The 19,207-nt window shown below is 38.0% G+C and overlaps 1 protein-coding gene across 2 annotated transcripts in view; it reads left to right on the top strand.

The window, feature by feature from the left end:
* The window catches only part of PSMD14 (proteasome 26S subunit, non-ATPase 14), a 63,067-nt gene extending 45,780 nt beyond the window's left edge, over positions 1-17,287 (top strand). For both annotated transcript variants that reach the window (XM_039495202.1, XM_039495200.1), the window contains 5 exons: positions 3,011-3,118; positions 6,325-6,399; positions 11,531-11,656; positions 13,674-13,736; positions 16,866-17,287. In XM_039495202.1, coding sequence (XP_039351136.1) covers positions 3,011-3,118; positions 6,325-6,399; positions 11,531-11,656; positions 13,674-13,736; positions 16,866-16,964 — 471 coding nt within the window. In that variant the 3' untranslated portion in view covers positions 16,965-17,287. The remainder of the gene's footprint in view (positions 1-3,010; positions 3,119-6,324; positions 6,400-11,530; positions 11,657-13,673; positions 13,737-16,865) is intronic.
* Positions 17,288-19,207: the final 1,920 nt, after the last annotated feature.

The following is a 19,207-nucleotide window of genomic DNA, read 5'->3' as shown; positions in this document are numbered from 1 at the left end:
ATTCATATTTTCTGTATTCTGTCTAGATTAGATACCCTTGTTTTTGGAACAAATAAGAATTGTAAGTTAAGGATTTCACACTGGAGTTTGAACAAGTAGGATGCTAACAGTTTAGCAAATATTTGTGTTTCCTTTTCTTTCTCCGGAGTTGTGCACAGAGAGCCTGTAACCCTTATTAATGTAAGTGGTGCCATTGAAGTGATGGAAATTACTTGCATGAGTAAGGACTTTAAGCTTGGACCCATATTGAGTATAGTTCTTAAATATTTCAGCAGCTAGTTGTCTAATATATTTTGCTATGAAAGTTATCCAAATGTGACATTGTGAACAGTAGTTAAAATATTTGATTTAGTATCAAAGCAGTGTTGCAATGCCTAATATGTTAGGACTTTTAGTTTTCCTTTAAAAAATGTACCTTGAAAAGGAAACATGGAATCTAGTGGAGCATTCATTTAAACTGCAGTCTAGGAGTGTAGCCATTAGGAAGTCAAATTATGATGAAGCACTAAGTTGTGGTATTCTGCCAAGTTAATGCATCTTGCTCCTCAGAGTAAATTTTTATTGGCTTGATTTTCCTATTTTGAAGTCTCTGGAGGAGACTTTATTTGTACTCTTTACTTACTATAGTTGGGCATTTGCAGATGTTTCTAAAATAGAACATCTTGTTAAAATGTAATTTCAGGAGTTGAAAAAATAAGATGTACTTTTATATATACAAACACGAGTCTTAAAACTGTCTGAGTTAAAGTAAAATCTGCTGTGAACATTAAAAAGATAATTGATCTTTTTGAATTACAAGGATGAAACAGTAGATACGTTGAACTCTTTTAGAGAATGGTTGATGTCTTAGAGGTGAATGAAGTTTAATGGCTTACAAAATCATTAAAGGAATTAAACTTTTCTTTAGCAAGATTAAAATTCCATGTGCTAAAATAATTCTGTGTGTGTTAAACCAGTTTATCTATTTAATTAAGAGAAGGAAGGTGTATGTGTGTGTGTCACAGGGAAAGGGATTTTATCTTTAACAAGAATTTATAAGGTATCTGTCACCATGCTATCTGGCATAAATTGGGTCACTGAAATTCTAATAAGAGGTGCAGAATCATGACATATTTGCTGAAGGCAACTTTAAGAAACAAGATGCAGAAGGATCTGGCCAATCAGCTGAGAGTCCAGGATTGTACAAGTCACTAATTTATAACTGCTTAATAGATAGACCATGTGGGAAATTTAATCTTAAACGTTTATAATTTCCAATCTACGTATAACTGCTTATTTACTGAACATCACTGATGTACTTGGTGCTGTATGCATTTAGCAGTAGACATGGACTCTTCCTAAATTGGATATGGACCATGTAGTCAACACACATGCACAAGTGAACAAATATGGTCCTTCTGATGGTACAAATTTCTTCCACTACTTTGTATATCATTATCTGTCTTTGATACTTATATCAACCATGGCAATGTTTTGCTTGATGTGACCTTAAGCAGCTTCTTTGACATGTATAGTATGCGAGATAGCTATTAGGCTGCCTTCCGTTTAAAATACTGTAAATAATTATATTTTTTAATTTCCATATTAATCTCTGCCAGTTCATTTCTGTTAGCTCTCTGTGCCCTTTAACATGATATTATAATTGCATTACACTCCCACTTAAGTAGGTTTATGGGTAGTACCCTAATTTGTTTAACTTGAAGGGAAGTCCTGAATTGGTGAGTAGCACTTAAAATAATTTTTAAAATATGGACAGTTCTTCTGTTCTTGCTTACCTAGAATAAGCTATTATAAAACAATGGGATATTTAGCTTCTCAGTATATTAGACCTTGGTGTCTCGGTGCCATGTAGTATTTTGTGAAATACAGATTACAGTACAACGGCAGTGGAAATGTCTCAGGCATTTTAATGTAAGCTCTTAAAACCTATGAAGCATAAATCCAGTTTAAGAATATGACAAAATTAGAATATTTAAAAATAAGGCTCCAACACTTCAATCAAAACCATGTGAGCAGATGCTTACTTACATCCATGTGGCACCCCATTGACTTCAATGGGGCTCTGCATAGGTGTGAGGTTCTATGTGCACAGGTGTGGTTGTAGGATTAGGGGCTAAATAAATCAAAGTCTTAGCTTGTAGTTATGAATCTCTAATGATGGTTGGGGGTGACAAGGACAGTTTTTGAACTGCAGTGTTCTAAGCTATATCTCACCTCACCTAGCAGCAGGTTAGGTGATTATTTTATTGTCTGAAGCCACTAACTAGTTCTTTGCAAAGGTTTCTTGAACAATTTGAGCAAAGCATAGAAATAGGCTAGATGGAAGCTCTACTTTTTTTTTCATTTGTAATGAAATAACTGGATATACTACCTTCCATGTTCCTTAAATCATAAATGACCTTGGTCGTCTTTTACTCTGTTTCTTACTCCTGAGCATGACACTGACAAGGACTTTTTAATCCATCAGACAGTTTATAGACCCTTTCTTAGTCACAAGAAGCAAAAAGCATCTGACTAGAAGGGAATACATGGGGCAAGTTCCTTGCTGGCTATAATTTTGTTGTCATTTCAAGTATTGTGGTGTTGTAATTGATGTGACAGGACTGGGCTTTAGACACAGTCCCTTAGCTTGTGCTCACTTTCAGTTTTAGTCTCTCTCTCTCTGTCATTCATTTTGATTAGATAAGATTTAGGTGACAAACATACATACCTTTGAAGTTTTTAGTATGTATATCTACTGATCTTTTCAATGGTGTATGATAAAAAGTACACAAAAACGTAATCGTTCCATGAAAAATGTAGTAATTGGTGTCACCTTACAGTACAATGTAAAGAATTGTGTGCTGATGGCACAGTCAGCAGGAGGTTCTTTTTTATTAATATTATAATTAAAAGATTTTCTGGAAAAAGGCCAAAACCAGATGAGCGTTGATCATGCCTTGTCCACTGTTGCTTGGCACCATTGCTTGCATTTTCTAAAAAGAATTGACTTGACGTCTTGTTTTTACAGGTTGTTATTGATGCCTTCAGATTGATCAATGCTAATATGATGGTCTTGGGACATGAACCAAGACAAACAACTTCAAATCTGGGTCACTTAAACAAGCCATCTATCCAGGTAGACTCAGTGTTTGATGATGATAAACTCTGTTTTGTATTGATGTGACAAGTATCTTAAAATGTTATAACATACAAATTATAGCTGTCCCTCCTTGCAGTATTTTAATGTGCATATAAAATTTAACTTGATATTTGAATAGGTCTACTCCTAATTTATGAGTGTAGGATTGAGCTCTAAAATAGTCAGATGTAAACACAGAATTTAAGTAGATAATGTCAAGATTAATACAGATTTATAAAATGAAAAACTTGTGTGTGAATTTGGGAGCACAATATTCTAGCTTTTTTAGCTTTATCATATTAGTGATACAAGAGAGGGCAAATGGTATCCTTTTTCAGTATTGCAGTTTTAAAACTGCTCCTGTTGACATAAGCTTGAGCTTTCCTATAGCCAGGATGAGTAAATGGTGTTTTATTATCTACTGTAAGCATCCCAATTATATGTGTAAAAGAATAAAATACTCTTAAAGCAACCATTGAAAAATGCCTTATCCATTAATCATTATGGTGTCTTTCCACTTGCTTTACTGCTACAGGTTTTTTGCTTAATATATATTCAACTTTTTAATGTGTCCTAAACAAATATTCCATCTCCAACTCTGGTTATTACATTGGTGATCTTGTAATTTGATGAAGTGTGTGGGGGGGGGGGTGGAATAAATCATTTGAACGTATAATTGACCATTTCAAGCGTAATCCTCTTTACTTGAGTGTAATGTTTTTATATATCTTTGTGAGAATGTATAAAGTTTAAAACATTGAATTTCTCTCTTGAATATTTACTCTGTTTGGTTTCTAGTGTTGACTATTAAGGTCAATACTCTGGTCTTCAGTGAAGCCAAACCTTCATTGCAGGAAGCTTCTTCTGTTCTAAAATAAGAGTATCCTCCTGAGTGATTAATGCCTTATCTATATTCTTGTGCCTTGACTTTTTTTTTTTTAAGAGTGTTTGTTTTTTTCCCCCCTGAAGAAGAATGTATTTTATTTTTAAATGTATTGTAAAAGGCATGAATAGTTGCGACCAGGAAGCCTAATTACTTCTCTGAAGATTATTTACGTGAACAGTAATACTAATGTATGTTGCTAAATATGGCCTACTGAAAGACATTATTAGTAGCCACAGTAGAACTGAAATTATATGCTTCAACTTTTACTATCAGATAGCTATGTTTGGGGAGATACCAGCTAGCCATTGTTAAGCCTCTACCTTCAACACATTGGTAGCTTTTATTATTTTATGCATTAAAACAATTTTTATAGAGGGGGAAAAAATGAGCAAAAATATTCATACTAGTAAAATAGTTAGTTTTAAAAGGTTGAAGTGTTTTGCTTTTGATTTTTGAGTCTGTGAAAACTGCAAAGTATAATGAGTATGAAATAACCTACTAATGTTTTTGAGTGGATACAGGCAAGCCCATGCTTGCCTGTTTCAAGAGAATATATTACTGGGCTTTTTTAGGCTGTATGTAATGACCTCTCTTGTAAACCCCCATAGTATCATACTGCTTCATTATTTTTTGCAAAAGGTTAAGTAATATCTCCACAGTCTAAGATCATTGTCATTGCAGCATGGCATATCTCAGACATAAGTTTTTTCACTAATTGCAAGGCAGCAATGATCAGTTACATATTTTATTATTACATTAAAATATTGAAGTTTTAAATTAAATGTATACATATACGAGTTCTTAAGACTTATTCTTTTCACAGAGAACAAATGTAGATACACACATGTTCTAAAGTCCCTGAGTGAAATGCTGATTGCATTGAAGTTGATGGCAAAACTCCCATTGACTTCAGTGGGATTAGGATTTCACATGCCCCCTCCCCCATATTTTATCAGTCATTTTGTGAAGCATAAGGCAAGCTTAATAAAGACTTTAATATTATGGGACTTAAGTACTGCATGACACACATTAATCTTTCAGTGAAACAAAACACTTAAGGAACAATGTCTTTAAAATATAGACTGCAAATAGGTGTACATTTTAGAGATTCCAATTAACCTGTTGTAGTGACTAACAGTACAGTTTCAAGATTGTTGAGAGGAGTAGTGGAGCAGGGTTTTTTAAGTGTTTGCACTTTGCTCAGATAACACCTAAGTTGAATTAACTGTTGCTGTTAGAAGCGCAATGATTTCAGGGGAGAAAGTCAGTCTATTTAGGACTTGTACTCGTAAATCCCTTAGGAGCTCTTAAAAGCCTCCCCTTATCTACAGTTGAGTTAAAACAAGAGGGTACCGTTTTTTCAATTGGGGGTGGGGAGGGGGGAGAGAGAATGTTAAATGAAACTACAAAACTTTTCAGTAACTGAAGGCTGAAATTACTCTAACAATAAATAGACAAGTGTTTTGGTTTTGAGATTCTGTTGACTACAGTAAAGCTAAATGTGTATCTTTGAAAATCAGCAGTTGAACTAAATGTATGTTAACTATAGTTTGTTATGTAAAATGTAACTGTTTAAGTATTTCTTTGTATAGCATACAGATACATGCAAAAAATCTGTTTTCAACTTTGATAACTCGTAAGTTTTAATTGCGGTAGGACTTTGAAGCACTAGAATGAAAAGCTATACTTGCATTTTGTGGAACAAGCGCTAGCCATGGATAGCTTTAAGGAATAGACATCAATAAATAGGTGAAATCATCAAAATATAATTTGGAATATCAAATATTTCTCTACTTCTTAAATGTTGCATGGTGTAATTTTTCATTTTTTTTTTTAATTTTTTTTTACATTGAGGACAAAACAACTGACAAGGACTTGTTATGTTGATACACAAATTGTTTCTAAAAACTACATCTTAATCCAAGCAATGCCTTAAAATGTACATTGTGTTAACATAAGAATCACACCTATGACTGAAAAATGTTTACCTCCTGTTTTAAGTATGACTTAAGTTTACCAGAAACAAGAAATTGGAGAGAAAATAAAATGTTTGTTTGTTTACTGAACATGTCCGCAGTTTACAAATAGTTGTACTGTTTCCCTGTTTGTGTGAATTTTTCATGTGGAAATGGAGGAGAGAGAGCAACTTTTTTTAAAAAAAATAGGAAAATAAGATTGTTAGGAGCAGGTATAGTGGTTGATGCTACCTATAACATGTTTTCAAAACTATTTCAAGTTGACTGCTTTAAATAGTCACTTTCTTACTAATATTTTTCATATCTATGATAGTAACTTGTTTTCCCACAAACTTTTATAGGCTCTAATTCATGGACTGAACAGACATTATTACTCCATTACTATCAACTATAGGAAGAATGAACTAGAACAGAAGGTAAGGGGGGGTTGCATATATATTTCTATTTTAAGTAAAAGAAACCACTTTACAAACTGTTTAAACTGACCTGTGGCATGTTGCAGTTTTGTAACTTGAATTTTAAGTTCTGATATCTTGAGTTATGATTCCCTAACACTTTTTTCTCCATGTCATCTTATGGATGTGTTAAAGCACAAAGTGAGCCTAGGCTGAACTCTCTTGAGCAAACTACATCTCCTCCAGAAGGATCTGAAAAGTAGCTAGAAAAAAGTCTATCTCATATACAAATAACTTGATAACGTTTTTTGTCTATAGCAGGGGTGGGCAAACTATGGCCCGTGGGCTGGATCCAGCCCCTCAGGGTTTTGGATTCGGCCCACGGGATTGCCACCCCCATGGCGCTGCAAGGCCTGCACCACTCCCAGAAGCAGCCGGCACCATGTCCCTGTGGCCCCTGGAGGAGAGGGGGCAGAGGGCTCCGTGCGCTGCCCTCGCCTGTGGGTACCTTCCCCCGAAGCTCCTATTGGCTGGGAACAGGGAACTGCGGCCAATGGGAGCTTCGGGGGAAGGTACCCACAGGCGAAGGCAGCGCGTGGAGCCCTCTGCCCCCTCTCCCCCAGGAGCCGCAGGGATGTGGTGCCAGCCGCTTCCCGGAGCGGCACGAGGCCAGAGTAGGCACGCAGGGAGGGAGCCTGCCCTGGCCCCAGTGCGCGCCGCTGCCATCCCAGAGCTGCTCCAGGTAAGCGGTGCCGGGCCAGAGCCCACACCCCTCCTGCACCCCCACACCACAACTCCCTGCCCTGAGCCCCCTGCCTGCACTCCAACCCCCTACCTTGAGGCCCCCCGCACTCTGCACCTCTCATCTGCCCCACCCACTGCCCTGAGCCCCCTCCCACACTGTGCACCTCCTTCCACACCCTGCACTTCCTCTCGCACCCCAGCCCCTTGCCCCAGTCTTACATTCATGGCCCTGCATGCAATTTCCCCACCCAAATGTGGCCCTTGGGCCAAAAAGTTTGCCCACCCTGGTCTATAGTATCTACATTTGTCATACTTTAAAGTTGTATTTAATCCTAAAATACCTTCATTTTGTGTTGTGCTTGAGAAAAGTGAACAGGATTACTATAAGTTTCAAGTCTTGGATGGTGAGTCTGGCAGGCATTATACCTTCTATAGATTTGCAGGAGTAATTTGAGGAAACCTAATTCCAAGTTCCAGAGCGATACATCAAAAGTATCTCAAGTGTGCATAGGCTGTAATAGCTTCCAATACAAGGTGCTTTCATTTTGTCTGGATAGAGCTCCTCAAGTCTTCTCCAAATATCTAGTAGTAGTGGCCTGCTTAACTTATTTTGCTCTGGAGCAGTGGCATTGTGCAGTTCCATGCCCATTGAGTGTCAGTGAATTCTATGTCAAATTTGCTCAGTTAAAAAGATTTTTTTTTTTTCAACTTCCAGTCCCAAAAACTCAGCCTTGGATCTGAGGTGGTTCTTGGCTTATTCATAATCAAAAGTAGTCAAGAGTCTCAAGGCCATATTCCTGCCTCATTTACACCTGTACATGTTTATTGTCTACATTGGAGTTGATTGGGTTTAACTAAAGTCAGAGTTTGACTCTACAGTTGGAACTATATAGTTCTGCTGAAGATGCATAAGTCAAAACAGACTGCAGCTTGACTAGTGGCTCTTTGGCTAGTAGAAATAAAATAAATTTTTTTATCACTAAAGAACGATGAAACATGCAGTTCAGAAAGTGTATCTGTTGAAATAGGGGCTGCTAAATTCACATAGGCCCAGAACTGCAAAAGGAAGTAGGCACCTAGACAATCACAGGAACAACAGTGCAGTCCACAAAGCCTGAGTTAGGCACCTAGACTCTCTATACAATGAATGCGGTGAGAGGTGCCTGAGAATGCAGGCCACAAAAGCCAGCATGCTATGTGAGGAGCCACCTAAGCTAGCCAGTGTGAGATGCTGATGAAAGGGGTGTGTTCTAAGCCCTGCCACTTTGATGGAGATAAGAGCCTAAGTCCAGGTTGCAGGGAGACACCTATCTCTGCTAGCTATCCACAGCCAGGAACTCCTCTCCTGGAAGGAGGTGGCTAGGGCACCTAAGTAGTTTCATGCAAGAATGAGTTAGGCACCTGCATCATTCCACAAAAAACAGGAGAAGGTAGAGGTGACGTCCTCATTATACCTTTTAGCCCAGTCACCTGGGATATGGGGGAGATGGGTTCTATTGCCCCTGCTGCCCTTCCCCCGCTTCCGCCCTCTTCCTGAGAGGAAGAAAGCATTTGCAGAGGAGTCTCCCACCTCTTTGGAGAGTGCTCTAACCACTGAGCTATGGAATATTCTGAAGTGGGGCCCCCTCACTCTCTCCTGTTGAAGCTGTTCCAGTGTGTATAAGTAAGTAATCTTTTAATAGGGTGACTAGACTGAGTCTCCCTCCTCCCAATGAGTGCTGTTAGCAGCAGGTTAGAGCGCGTGTGTGTGTGTGTGTGCGTGCGCGCGTGTGTGTTGCACTCTCTCTCTTTTTACTCGGTGACTAAGTATTTATCCAAAGTGGAACAGATTCAACAGGAGAGAGTGAAGGAGCCCCACCTCAGACTATCCCATAGCTCACTGGTTAGAGCACTCTTCTGAGAGGTGGGAGACTCTCTTGTTCAAGTCTTTTCTTCCTTTCAGGCAGATGGGGGAGTCGAGCTTGAGTTTCGCATACCCTAGATGAGTGCTTTAACCACCGGATAAAAGGCATAAAGTGGGCACCACCACCTCGTCCAGCAGCCTCTGATTTTAAATGGGACCTGCTCCGGAAGGAGCATCTGAGCACACCAACTGGATCAGGCCCTGTGGGCAAGATAGTCTCCTCTGCCTATCTTTCCCACATTCGTGGGTTGCAGTGGGGCATAGGTGGGAGATAGGCATCCAGACACCTAAAGTGAGAGAGCAGTGCGTATGCCAAGAGAGAAATTTAGGCACCATGGATACTTTTACAGCAAAAAATTAGGTGTTGAGTGAGTATAGCTGCCCATAGGATTAGGTGATGGCCTAGTGGAGGTGGTGTTGTGGATTGCAGTGATGCCTAAAACTGGGATTTAGCCCAGATCCACAAAGGTACTTAGGAGCCTAACGTTCCTTTTCAGAGCAGAATCACACTTTCAAGGGCTCAGTGTGTTTGTTTACCTGTATTTGGATGATGGGTCCAGCAGAACCAGATTCCCACAATAGGCCTCTCTCCCTTTTGGGTAGTCTCTAATCTATCTTCATCCTGATGCAAAGGCATACTTTCAGAAACACAATTCTAGATTCTTCAGGGGTGATTATCCTTTTAGCTTTGTGACATGTTTATGGATATTCAAAAGACTTTACAATACAACCATGTAACATGATCAAACGTCCTAAAGTTCAAATATCTTTGATCTAAGGGTTTCCTGTACATAAATGACTTTGTTTGGTGGGCTGAGAATGACATCTCTGCAACCTTGACTAAGTATCAATTACATACTAGAAACTGTCAGTCTGCAAGCATACCTGAACTTGTCTGAGCAAGTAAATAATAATTCTTAGTGCTTTAACTAATCTTCACAGGACTCTGATAAGGTAGCCACTCATTCCAAAATCCTGCATATGGTTGTCTGTAATGTCCACTTTTGTCTCTTATCAAACCATCTCCCTTTGTAATGAAAGGTGAAAATATTCCAAGCCTGGTTGGGGAGCACGTCTACACAATCTCAGAGTTTAAGATCTGTGGAAGCCCGATTAATCTAGACTTCACAACAAAGCAATAGTTTTCAGAGTAGTTTGGCTACTATGAAAAGCTTTCTAGTCACTAAGGACTTAATAGTACAAATCCTGACAGACATCCTAGCCAAAGACCTCAATTGTTGTAGGGGTGAGTCTCTTTCCTTTAGCTGTCTTCCAAAGTGAGGGTTCTGTGGGAATGATTCATGACTCATCATGTCTTTCCATGGCCACCTGGCATGGAAAAGCAGCTCCGTTGTAGATATGAATTTCAGGCATTAAAGTTAAAATACAGGGTCTTCAAGACTTCAGCAGTAAACTCCATATTGAAGAAGTGGGGACAAAATAGATCTATTTGCTTAGAACAGCAGATACCTCCTGTACTGACTTGTGATGGGCAGTGGATCCCTGATACAGGCATTGTTTGTGTATTGGAATGCCTTTCCTCCCAATTCCTCTGCTCCATCAGGTTTTCAGAAAAGTGAAACAAGGCTCAGATAATTATCATAGCACCTGCTTAGGCTTGTCAGTTTAAATGCCTGGATCTTCTGGGCATTGCATCAAAACCAGACCCAAACTCACTTAATCTTACAGCATGGATCTTGGCAGCCTATTAAATGTGGAACCTGAATGCTCTTTTAAGGTGCAACAAGTTATCTTGAAATCTAGGAAGACAGCTACATGGAGATATGCTAAGATATGGGAAAATGCAAAGTCCATGTGTTCCTGTCATTCATTTTTTGGGATGATTTGTTTTATAAAAGACATAATCATGACTTGGTTTGGTTGCTAGTAAAGTCCATCTCAACTACAACAGCCTACTGTCCTCCAATACAGGGATTATGAGTGCAGAATACATACCTAATGTGCTTAGTCCGCAACACCAAACTTCCTCCCAAGTGTGCCTAGAGGCCAAAGGCTTCATATGTCCTCTACCTAGCTGTTAAAACAGCCTTCTTTCTCCTGACTACTTCTATCATGCAGTTATGCATTGTCAATAACAAAATCTACCACAAACTGAAAATGAGACAGTGTAAAATAGATTGTATTATAAAAATTAAATAAGACAAGAGCTACTGCACTGATTGAGTATTATTAATTTTCATACTTCATTTTAAAAGATTTTCATTTTAAAAGAACTGCTGCGAAATTGCTAGTCTGCTGCACCAAAATACTACAGAATCCAGTGATGTTGAGTATAGACACCAGCTAGAAGCTGCTCGTGTGTACACATATTCTAACTGTTCAAGATCAAAAATGCTTTTGGAGCATTTCTAATCTTATTGAATCATTTATATACACCTCTACAAGTACGTGTAGTAAATTAACTTTCTGTATCAAGTGGACCTTTATAGAGCTGGAAATTTATGTTCTGTTGTAGATGTTAAACTGTATGACTTTATTTTGCAGATGTTGTTAAATTTGCATAAGAAGAGTTGGATGGAAGGTTTGACACTTCAGGACTATAGTGAACATTGCAAACTCAATGAAACAGTAGTGAAAGAGATGCTGGAGTTAGCTAAGAATTATAACAAGGTATTCACGTCCAACAATAAAGTTGAAATTGCTCTTATGAAATAACTGACAATAGCAAATTTCATTGGATAAGAAGTTGATTACAGATCTCTTTGCATTCGCTCATGGTAATGTCCTAGAAAATAAATACTAACTAGAACACTGAATAATTGAAAGCGAATAACTTTTGAGGCTTCAGTGATCACTAATATTTTAACACTCTCTTTTGGGGGCAGTATGGGAATGTACATGTTTTGTAGTCTGTATATTTAGTAGAGTAACTTTTAAGGGACTTCAGTGGATTTGGCAAATAAGGTATAACCGGCTATAATTATAGACCAAAGCTTTGTGAGCATGGAGTTCCTGATTGCTAACCAATTAAAGATTCAGAGGGGTAGCTGTGTTAGTCTGGATCTGTAAAAGCAGCAAAGAGTCCTGTGGCACCTTATAGACTAACAGACGTATTGGAGCACGAGCTTTCGTGGGTGAATACATCCGACGAAGTGGGTATTCACCCACGAAAGCTCATGCTCCAATACATCTGTTAGCCTATAAGGTGCCACAGGACTCTTTGCTGCTTTTACAATTAAAGATTAACCATTGTTCGTACTTTAAGGATGTGTGTAATCTGTCCCATTAACTGTATTTAACTCTTTGAAGTGGATGGTGTCACCGAGTGTGGGGGAGTCAGGGCCCAGCACCCCCCACTTCCTGCGATTCACCATCACACTCAGCCAGCCAGTAAAACAGAAGGTTTATTAGACAACAGGAACACAGTCCCAAGCAGGGCTTGTAGGTACAACCAGGACCCCTCAGCCAGGTCCCTCTGGCGGGCAAGGATCTTGGACCCCAGACTCGGAGTTCCCTGCCTCTTCCCAGTAAGCCCAAAACTGAAACCAAAAACCCCTCCAGCAGGCTCTCTCCCCCTCTCCCTTTGTCCAGTTTCCCCGGCAAAGATGTCGACTTGCCCCACCCCTCTTCTTGTCTCAAGTCATAGGCTCAGGTACTGTCCCTCACCTAAAGTCATCCCCTGCTCTCCCATCCCCCATGCAGACACTCCCAGGTCAATCCGCCCCTCTCCCTACTGAGTCATAGATGGGTCTTGAGTTCCTGTAGTTGAGCCTTAATTCAGAATAATTTGGATTTAATTTGACTTCTCATTTCATTGCTGCGGTCAAAGTCTACTAGATCAAAGATTTAAAAAAATACATACTTCCATTATAGTGTGTATTTGGAACTTTTTTTTTAAATATATACAGCCTGATTCTTCACTCACTTTTTATGCCAATGTAATGATCAGGCCCACACTTATCCATAACATGTAATTATGCCATTCCTAAATAAAAGAATGATTGAGACTTGCTCTACTTGTGTAGATGCTTACTAGGAAAATGTATCATATGTATTAAAAATCCTTTTTTTAAAAGTCTAACTTGCTTATTGGTAGTCCCAAAATATTAAACTCTAATATTTTATTTAATAGTTGATCAAGGACATAAACCCTCCATATCAGACATTTTAACATTAAACACCAATAAACAAGGAACTTTACATACAAAAAAAACTATTTAAAGAAATATATAGAAGTTACTTAAACTAGAATACAAAAATTCATAGTAAAAAATCAAACTTCCCTTAGTTAGAAACAACAAGGTTAATGCTATACTTTGAGCATTATATTTTTAACCTGTTTTATCTAGCTGTTGATGTGATTATTAGGTGCAAAATTCTTACCCCTCTGTAACATTTTATAAATTCTAAGTGTATTTTTCTTTAATATAGTTTGGTGAGTAAATCTAAAATATCTGATGACAAAGCTGTACATGAATACTCCCCTTAATCTTTTGCACTGACATTTTAACAGATTTGTGCCACCTTTGCTGAGCAATTGAAGTGCCTTTCCTTATGATTTAATATATGCCTGTGAAATGCTGCTGTCCTTTTTATTTTTAAGAAGGAATTATATTTTTATAATCTTGTGGCTCTAGGAACAAGTAAACAAAATCTGAAACACTGACCTTTTTTGTATTTTTCACAGGCTGTGGAAGAAGAAGATAAGATGACACCTGAACAGCTGGCAATAAAAAATGTTGGCAAGCAGGTGAGGTGTAATGAATTATTGTGAGGTGAAATAACCTGATTTTTTTTTTAAATATATTTTAATATTATTTTAGTCACATGCATTGCAAGTGATTTCTGTTCTATAGTCTGGCTATCCTGAATTCCCTACAGGTCTTGAATTTATACCGGATGGACAATATTATTTAGGCCTCTGTCTGTGGGTAATCTGCAAAGTGGTTACAAAATTGTCCTTTGGTTGCAAGGGTCTGCCACAACATTTCTTATAATGAAGTTTAAAGGTATATTCTGGATAAATTGTTATAATCCACTGGGGAATATCCTGTAATTTCTGCATCGTTCTTCTTTTAAAAAGAAACAAACAAAAAAACTAAATACACTATTGCATTTTGGAGAAGACATGCTATTTTTTTAAGAGGCAAGTCAGTCAGTCTGGTGCATTACACTGTGACTGAAGAGCTAGTAGAAGGGCATTAAGTTCACCCACTATTCAGAAACATTGATGCTTGATGCCAATACACACACAAGTACACTAAACACCTTCGAGTTACCTTGTGCTTCATAAGAAAAACAGTTTAGGACCATAACTGAGATTTGGGGTGGCGGAGGGGAGGCTATTAAATTAAGTCCATCTTTCTCTCATGGCAGGATGTACTCTCCTGACAGAGGACTTAACAGATATTAAATTAGTGATATGTTTTATTTTAGCCTAAAAGACAAAGAAAGAAATCTGTTGAAATGGAAAAACATTAAAATTGTTAAGAAAACATTGTTCTCCGAGTTCAGTAGGACTCGGAGAGCAATAGGAACAATGGATAGCTTTAAAAAAAACTATTTTCCCTTAAAGGAGAGGCAGGATTTATTTGTATGGCAGGCTGTAGTAGAACATGAACTGCATTTCAGAGGATTATGGAATATTTTTGTGTCAGCTTCCAACAAACTGATGTTATAACTTATCTGTAATTTTCTTCCACTCATACACTTTTGTAGCATTCAGATCTGTAGCAGGAAACAATCAAAAATAAATATATAGGAAGAACCATTGTTTTCAAAGATCTAGAACAGTTGTAAATATCTCTTCTTGTGAGCCTGAGCCCAGGTGTAATCTACAATCTAAACAATTCTTTAAAAGCAAGTGCAGAATTTTTTTAAGTAAATACAGAGTAAAAAAGACAGATTTTTTTCCTTAAACATCAAACTTTTTTTCTAAAAGAAACTGTCAAAGGTATCTTGTAAAATCATTCAGTGAAATAGTTTTCTCTTCAGTGTTTTTTTTTCCCTCTGTCATTATACACCAAGTTCTATAGACATGGCTGCTGATGTGAATATTTGTCCTCTATTTGGAAAGGTCATTAGTTTGAATGGAGAAATCTTAGAGAATTACAGGACTTTGTAAATGGATTATAAAAAAGAGCAGCTTAGACTTGTGACATCTGTGGCAATCAGAACTATTTTGTATGTGGAATAGGCTCAATAAATATTTAAATAGATCCTTTACTGTGTACACATGTTTTCTTTTTTTAATTTGTCTCCACTATTGTAATATCTGTATAATGGGCTCTGTACAACCAAATGACATAATAGACTGAGGAAATATGCTACTTTATGGTATACTATGAGGATAATGTAGTTATTCCCCAATCCTGCAAAGTTTTATGTATGTGCTTAATTTTACTACTGAGAGTAAACTTGTGTGAATACATGACATGGATCCATTTTATGTAGGTAATTTAATAATACTTAGCACTTATATGGTACTTAATATTTTCAAAGCACTGTACAGACTTAGGCGCCAATTCTGCGGAGACTTGAGAACATGCTTAACTTTATACACTGAGTCAGTGGCTCTCAAACTTTTTTACTAGTGACCCCTTTCACATAGCAAGCCTCTGAGTGCGACCCCCCCCCACCTTCCTTATGAATTAAAACACTTTTTTTATATATATTTTGCATTCAGCATTTATAATGATGTTAAGCGGGGTTTGGAGTGGAGTGGTCCTGACCCCCAGTTTGAGAACCCCTGCACTAAGTAGTTCCCTTGAAGCCTTGGAACTCAGCAAGAGGTAAACACTGTGTAATATTCTTGAAGCCACTGAGACTACTCTCAAGCGTAAAATTAAGCATATGGATAAATCTTTGCAGGATTGGGGACCCAAGATTATATACAGCTTTGAAAATACAGAGCACCATGTTTGTATTGCTAAGGTGAAATCCTGGCCTTGTTGAAGTCTATGAGAAAACACTCCCATTTTTTTATTTTAAATAGTATGAATCTCACCTCCACAAAAATGATTTCAGAAATGGATATTTGAGTGATAGAAATGTCTATTTAAATAATAGGCTAAAATAGCTTCAAAAGAAGTTGTTGTACTCTATCTTAACTTTTATAGACTTCCCTGAGGTTTTTCTTTTTAATACGGGGAGCGAGGATAACCACAAAAATAAATTTGAAGGTCTGTCTTAACCTTACAAAAACAAGAACATTAGAGCCATGACTCAAATTGCATACCTAGCATATTCTGTTTAGCTATAGCTGAGTTTACAGAATAATACCCAAAGGTAATGGGGGGGGGACATGACGGCAGCGCCCCCCCCCCATTTCTACCAGGGTTTATATGCCCTGCCCTGAACGCTGCTGCATGCCGCCAGAACATGCACGCACACTCTCTCCCACTCCCCCCCCAATGTATAGGTTTTGCCGTTAGTTCTAAAATAGTGTTTGTCTACAGTATAGTTTTTATTGACCTGGTTTCTAAAGTCTGAGTCAATTAAGATACTGTGAGTGAAATCCTGGCCCCGCTGAAATCAAGGAGGAGTTTTGTCATTGACTTCATTAGAGCCAGGATTTCACCCCATGTGTGGAATTGCATAAAAACATTTGCTGTCACTGTATCCATCCAGAATCTGAAGAGACCGATTTGCTTCTTAACTTACATATAACATCTTTGAATAATATGAAGAGCTACAGGGTCTTAAAAATTTAGAATCAAAGTTGCATGCAGTATCTTGAAGGAAGGAAACCTTGGGGGATTTAATAGGCTGTCAGTGTCCATTAATTCGCTTTGTTCTCAAATAGTTGAAATCTGTCATCTCTGAACTGTTCATTTTTTAGTGATTCCTCTAATAGCTTACTTTAATATTTATTTTTCAGGATCCCAAACGTCATTTAGAAGAACATGTGGATGTGCTGATGACCTCGAATATTGTCCAGTGTTTAGCAGCAATGTTGGATACAGTTGTATTTAAATAATGAATTTACTGTTACTGTGGTGCTTTCTGTGTATATTCTTCTATTGTTTCTAACACTCGGAAACCAGAGACTGCGGAAAGTATATTTGGTTAAATGGAAGACATCTGGCATCATTTGCAGTCTAAGAGCAGCACTATAACACCTTTCAGTCTCTGTTGTGCAATTACTTCTGTTTCTTTGTGTCAGGGTCTTTGCAGATTCCAAAGCAGTTCAAGAACACAGAGTGGGCAAATTGTATTAAGTTTTCATTTAATATTTGGGGGAAAATCAGTAGTACATATATATTTTGATTGTTGCTACATAATAAAAATACATTTACACTCTATCTGGTTTGTTTAAGGTTTTTTGTCAATATACGGAATGGACAACATTGTAGAAAACCCATGCGGATCTGGTTTCCTTTGTATTTTTAGTGCATATTAAGTGAAACATCGATGAACTAGCAAAACTTCACAAATGAAATATGACTGCCATTAATTACTGAGGTATTCTAGAAAAACATACTTTTTTCATAAATAGTGATGAGTACAAAAGAACATTATTGCCATACAGGTTTTTTTATAATGCAACACAACTCCATCCAATGCAGATGCCTATGAAAATGACATATGTTGATACACTGATGCTCAGCATATCTCCAATCACCCTAACTCAAGCAGATTCTTTCCTGGATAGCTGATAGCAATTGACCTGAGAATAAATTTTTGAAGGGGTTGCATAGCCCATGTGAAGTTGGGAGGGTATCTGGGGAATGAGGGTGTCTCTTACAATGGAGATGAGCATAGATGAAGGGGAATAGACATGATGAGGAAGAAGCATGTCTGCTGTAGCCTGTGCTTGTACCATAGCATCCTGCTCTGTAACCAGCTTCTTGAGTATAATGCAGCTTGACTGTACAATTTTCCTTTTACAAACCCCCAAAAGGCATTTTCTAGTTCTTTACTTTGCCCTGCATTTTAGGAGCTCCACAGGAAAGGGACTGTGTGGCTGTTTGGGGGAGCTGGTGCATGCGATGACATAAGGGCCAGAAGGGACCAAAGTACTATCTTGGAAAGGGCAGGGGAAGGTTTCTAGGCAGTTACCATCTGGGCCTCTTAAGCCCCAGTGGAGTACAGCTTCATTAGGAGCTGAGCTGGATGGATAGTTTGATGCCTTCTGCAACACCCACACCCCAACAGCCACAAACGCTTCCTCTAAGACAGTTTGTCAGCACCTGCCAGCGCATATCTTCCGATTATCCTAGTTTAGGAACTACGCAGGTTAACAATTTAAAAAAAAAATATATTAACATTTCTGCATGATTCCCAGTTTGCAACAAAATTAAGTGCAGTAAGTTGCGATGTAAAATGTACCTTGCTGCATAAATTAGCTTTTAATGTGCTAAATAGTACAACCATTCCCTGTGTCTCTAGTTTTACCCCATCTCCAGATCTTCCAGCCAAACCATCAATTTCACACTGGAGCGGATGGTGCTAGTGAAACAAGCACCAGAAACTACAGCTGCTTGGCATGAAATACTGCTTCTCACAGAATTATATCTGTATTTTGCTGAAAATGAGGATGCATGGCATGCACTAAACCAATGGAATATGGGTAATGCAGTAGTGTGCATGACTCGCATTCATGAAAAACTTCACTAGAAGCATTTCCTTAAAGAGATGATGTATGGTACCATAGTTTCCCTTCTAAAACATGGTTTTTATTAAAATAATCCTAAACTAGTGCACAATAGGCTACCTCAAATGCCTCTGCCCACAATCTTATACTCAAGTTATGGAACCAAAAATTGAAACACATTACTGAATGCTGCATTTGCGTCTGTCTACCAAGTAATGTAGCTGTTGGCTCCTGTTCTATAGCATTAAAGAGTCTTGATACACAGTGACCTTCACTGTATATACATTGTCGCTAACTACTTTTCCCTTCTCTCCCCACCCCTCCCAGTTTCCTAAAGTTTTATGGTTTGTGTATTAATATAGGTTTTAGTTCAGATTTTGGAAAGTTTGGAGAAAGATCAACTTGATTTTTTTTTCAAATTGATAAAAAATCAATTTAATAAAAAGCACTTTTTAAAATAGTATTGAATTTTTAAAAAATTATTTAATACATTTGTTTTCTGGATCCCATCTGTTTAGAAGAGTCCTTTTGGTGGGCCTGATGGCAACAGACTTAAATGTGCACAGTCCCATTTTTTTCCCCATCTTTCTCTGCCTAAGCTTGCCTGGTGGCCCTAATTTCAGCTT

Source organism: Mauremys reevesii, linkage group 11, assembly GCF_016161935.1.
Source record: "Mauremys reevesii isolate NIE-2019 linkage group 11, ASM1616193v1, whole genome shotgun sequence".
Lineage (NCBI taxonomy): Eukaryota > Metazoa > Chordata > Testudines > Geoemydidae > Mauremys > Mauremys reevesii.
Note: the sequence above shows the minus strand (reverse complement) of the source record. Positions and strands in the feature narration are given on the sequence as shown.